This window comes from Papaver somniferum, chromosome 7, assembly GCF_003573695.1.
Source record: "Papaver somniferum cultivar HN1 chromosome 7, ASM357369v1, whole genome shotgun sequence".
NCBI lineage: Eukaryota > Viridiplantae > Streptophyta > Magnoliopsida > Ranunculales > Papaveraceae > Papaver > Papaver somniferum.
In genome coordinates, this window is record NC_039364.1 from 238,390,548 (window position 1) to 238,393,627 (window position 3,080).

General features: G+C 37.5%; 1 protein-coding gene across 1 annotated transcript; it reads left to right on the forward strand.

The window, feature by feature from the left end:
* The first annotated feature begins 367 nt into the window (after positions 1-367).
* LOC113296219 (H/ACA ribonucleoprotein complex subunit 1-like) lies at positions 368-1,060 on the forward strand. Its single transcript, XM_026544542.1, has 2 exons — positions 368-508; positions 794-1,060. Exons 1-2 carry the CDS (start codon positions 368-370, stop codon positions 1,058-1,060), a joined length of 408 nt encoding a protein of 135 aa, XP_026400327.1.
* The last annotated feature ends 2,020 nt before the right edge of the window (positions 1,061-3,080 follow it).

Sequence of the window (3,080 nt, forward strand, 5' to 3'; positions counted from 1 at the left end):
TGGTGATAGAGTATTTTCTAATGTGGCGACCTATACGAGACCTTTGTTTCATGCAACTGGGTTCGTTATTTTAGATCCTCGTAGAACGCTCCGCCAAATTGGTATTGTCCAGAAAATTCTACCTGAAGATTCTCGTTTCAAACTGAGCGTAGCCAACTCCCAATTTAAGGACAAAGATGCCAGGTTGACCTATGAAGAAGCACCGTTGATCGAGCATTGGAATGCTCGTTCCCAAGAAGTAAACCAAATGAATAGAAGAGCGCTTGAATTGATCAGCGAGATTCTCAAACTGAGGAATGTCCCGTTTTCGAGAGAAAATCCGTTGCGATGAATCTTCTCATGGGACTTCCGAAGCGGATGTGAATTAATGGAATGGTATCAAGAGTGGGCTCATCCTTATGTGGAAAATTTGGATCCGGAGGCGCAGAGACATTTCAAGAATGCAGAGAAAGATAGTTCAAAATCAAAGACATCAATGAATGAACAAGAAGATTGGGAGAAGATGGTGGTACATACACTACTAATTATGTTTGTATATGTTGTTGTTTTTTTTTAATTATCTATGAATAATTAGAGTATGTGTGTTTGATATAAAAAAATAGTTTGAACGAGTTAATTAGGTGGTCAAGGACATCACCCGTATGATTAATTCGGGTGAGGACTTAACGGTTTCTGAACAAAGATTACTCCGAAATCGAGTTAAAGGAATAATAATCCCTGAGAAAGAAGGTTTATATGCTTATGAAGAGGACCGATCAAGGAGAGCTAAAAGGGCTAGGTCTCCTTCTTCTAGCGACGAATCGAACACTCCCCCCGTGAGCAAGTTCAATCTAAGCAAGGAAAAGGCGGTCGAGGTGGTAGAGGTGAAAAAGGTGGTCGTGGTCGAGGTAAAAAAGGTGGCCTTGGTCGAGGTGAAAAAGGTGGCCGTGCTGGAACAAGTGCAAAAGGTGGCCGTACTGGAACAAGTGCAAAAGGTGTCCGTGCTGGAACAAGTGCTCGAGGTGGACGTGGTCGAGGTAAAAAATCTAGAGTTGTAGAACAAGTTGTGGAACATGAGTAAGAGGACGATTTGGACGCGTTTATTCGCTCGTCTTCGGATGAGGCATCAAGTGAAAGTGAATGATTATTTACTCGCTTTTTATTATTTTACTTCATGGATCTTTTATTATCTAATACTTTGTCTATTTACTATTTTTGTTGTTTGGTTATGGATTTGGATGGATGAATATTTATAAATTTGCATGTATGAATGAATGTTAGTCTTTCCATTTGTCTAATCTAAGAAAACTGAGGAAAAAAAAATCAAGATTTACTAATTTTTTGTGCACTTTCGGCTAGGTCGATGCTTCACATAACCTAGCCGTAAATACCTATAATTCTTGTCAAATAAACTTGCACAGAATTCCCGGCCGTTAAACAAAAAACGGTTAGGAAAAACAACTGTAACTTTGTTATGGTTGGGAAATACCTAGCCGTGTATTTCTCTGGAGACTCAATGAGTCTTGGTTACAGATACATATTCGGGCCGTGTATCGTAGTTGCGGTTAGAACTCCAAACCGTAATTCTGACATAAATTCGCAACTCTGGTTTACGGCTGGGTCGAAATTTCAAGTTCCTGACCGTAAATTGTTTTACGGTTGGAATTTCCTAGCCGTGTATCACTCTGATAACCCAAAGATAAAATGGCTCCTTGTTGCGGCTAGATATCCATGCCGTAATTTTGAAAAAAATTAACAACTATTATTTACGGCCGGAAATATCTAACCGTAAATCTGACACACCACAAACCCTACAGGTTTACACAGAATTACGGCTGGGTCTACCTTGCGTTTTCCTAGCTGTAAATACCTATAATTTTGAATACCACATCATATCGGCTAGTTTTTTGAATTTTGAAAAATAGATCTGTTTGAAGACTGATCTATAAAAGGTTCTAGCTGTTCAACCACTTATTTAAACTTGAAATAACTCCACCTCCATATAACTACCCATTCCAAATCAAAATCAAACCTTCTACATCAATAATCTCCACCAAAACTCCTACAAACTCAATCCAATGTACCCAAACGATAAACCCAACTTTACTTTGGAAGAAGACTTATCTCTTTGCAAAAATTTTGTACTATGCTATCCAAAGAGGGGAGAAGAACGAAGGAAATGTGGTTTACCAAGTAAATCGTATTGGAGTAAGATTTTTGAGATTTTTTGTAGTGAAACAGGTAACACTAACAACCGCGATGGGGTTGAATTGTATCTTCGATTTTCAGACATACACCAAAAAGTGGAAGAATATATGGCTTTACGTCGTATGTCCAAGCAACTTCGACTTAGAGGTGAGACTGATGGAGAAGTCGTAGCTCAAGCTAAGAAGGAATGGAAAAATGGAAAGGTTATAATTTCAACTTGGAAGCTCAATACGCCATCATCAAAGACTTCTTAATACATCGAAAGGGATGTTATTAAAACCAACTTTGTAATGGAGATCTATCAAGTATGTAATGGGTTCTATTGTGGTCTAATTAATGAAAGTATTACTAATTTTCTATCGTAGTACGTATTCATGTTGAAAATCAAAATTCTCAGCTTACATATTCAATTACGGACGGGAAATATAAGAATTCTCAGCCGTGAAACAGACTCGGGAGATTCTGGGTAGAATAACGGCTAGAAGTTCTTAACTTCCCATCCGTTTTTATTGTTTACGGTTGGGAATTCCTCACCCAACCGTAATACCTTATTTACGGCTCGTTCAACACAATTTCCCAGCCGTAACAGGTGAATTTTTCAGATTTTTCTCCGATTTTTAACGGATTTGAATCGATAAAATTGATGTTGGGAGTTGATTATAAGGTTATCCCGAGTTTTGTGACGAAGGGTTTCATCATTTTTCTTCAATAATTTTCAAAAACATTTCACCAAAATCACCGTTTTTCCTTCTTCAAAATCAAGTTTTGATTTCCAAAATCACCAAAAGTTTAATCATTTGATTAGTCTAATCCATTAATTTAGACCGATTAATTAGCTTAATCAATATAATTAATACTAATCATATTAAGGGTAGATTAGGTATTGCATAAAG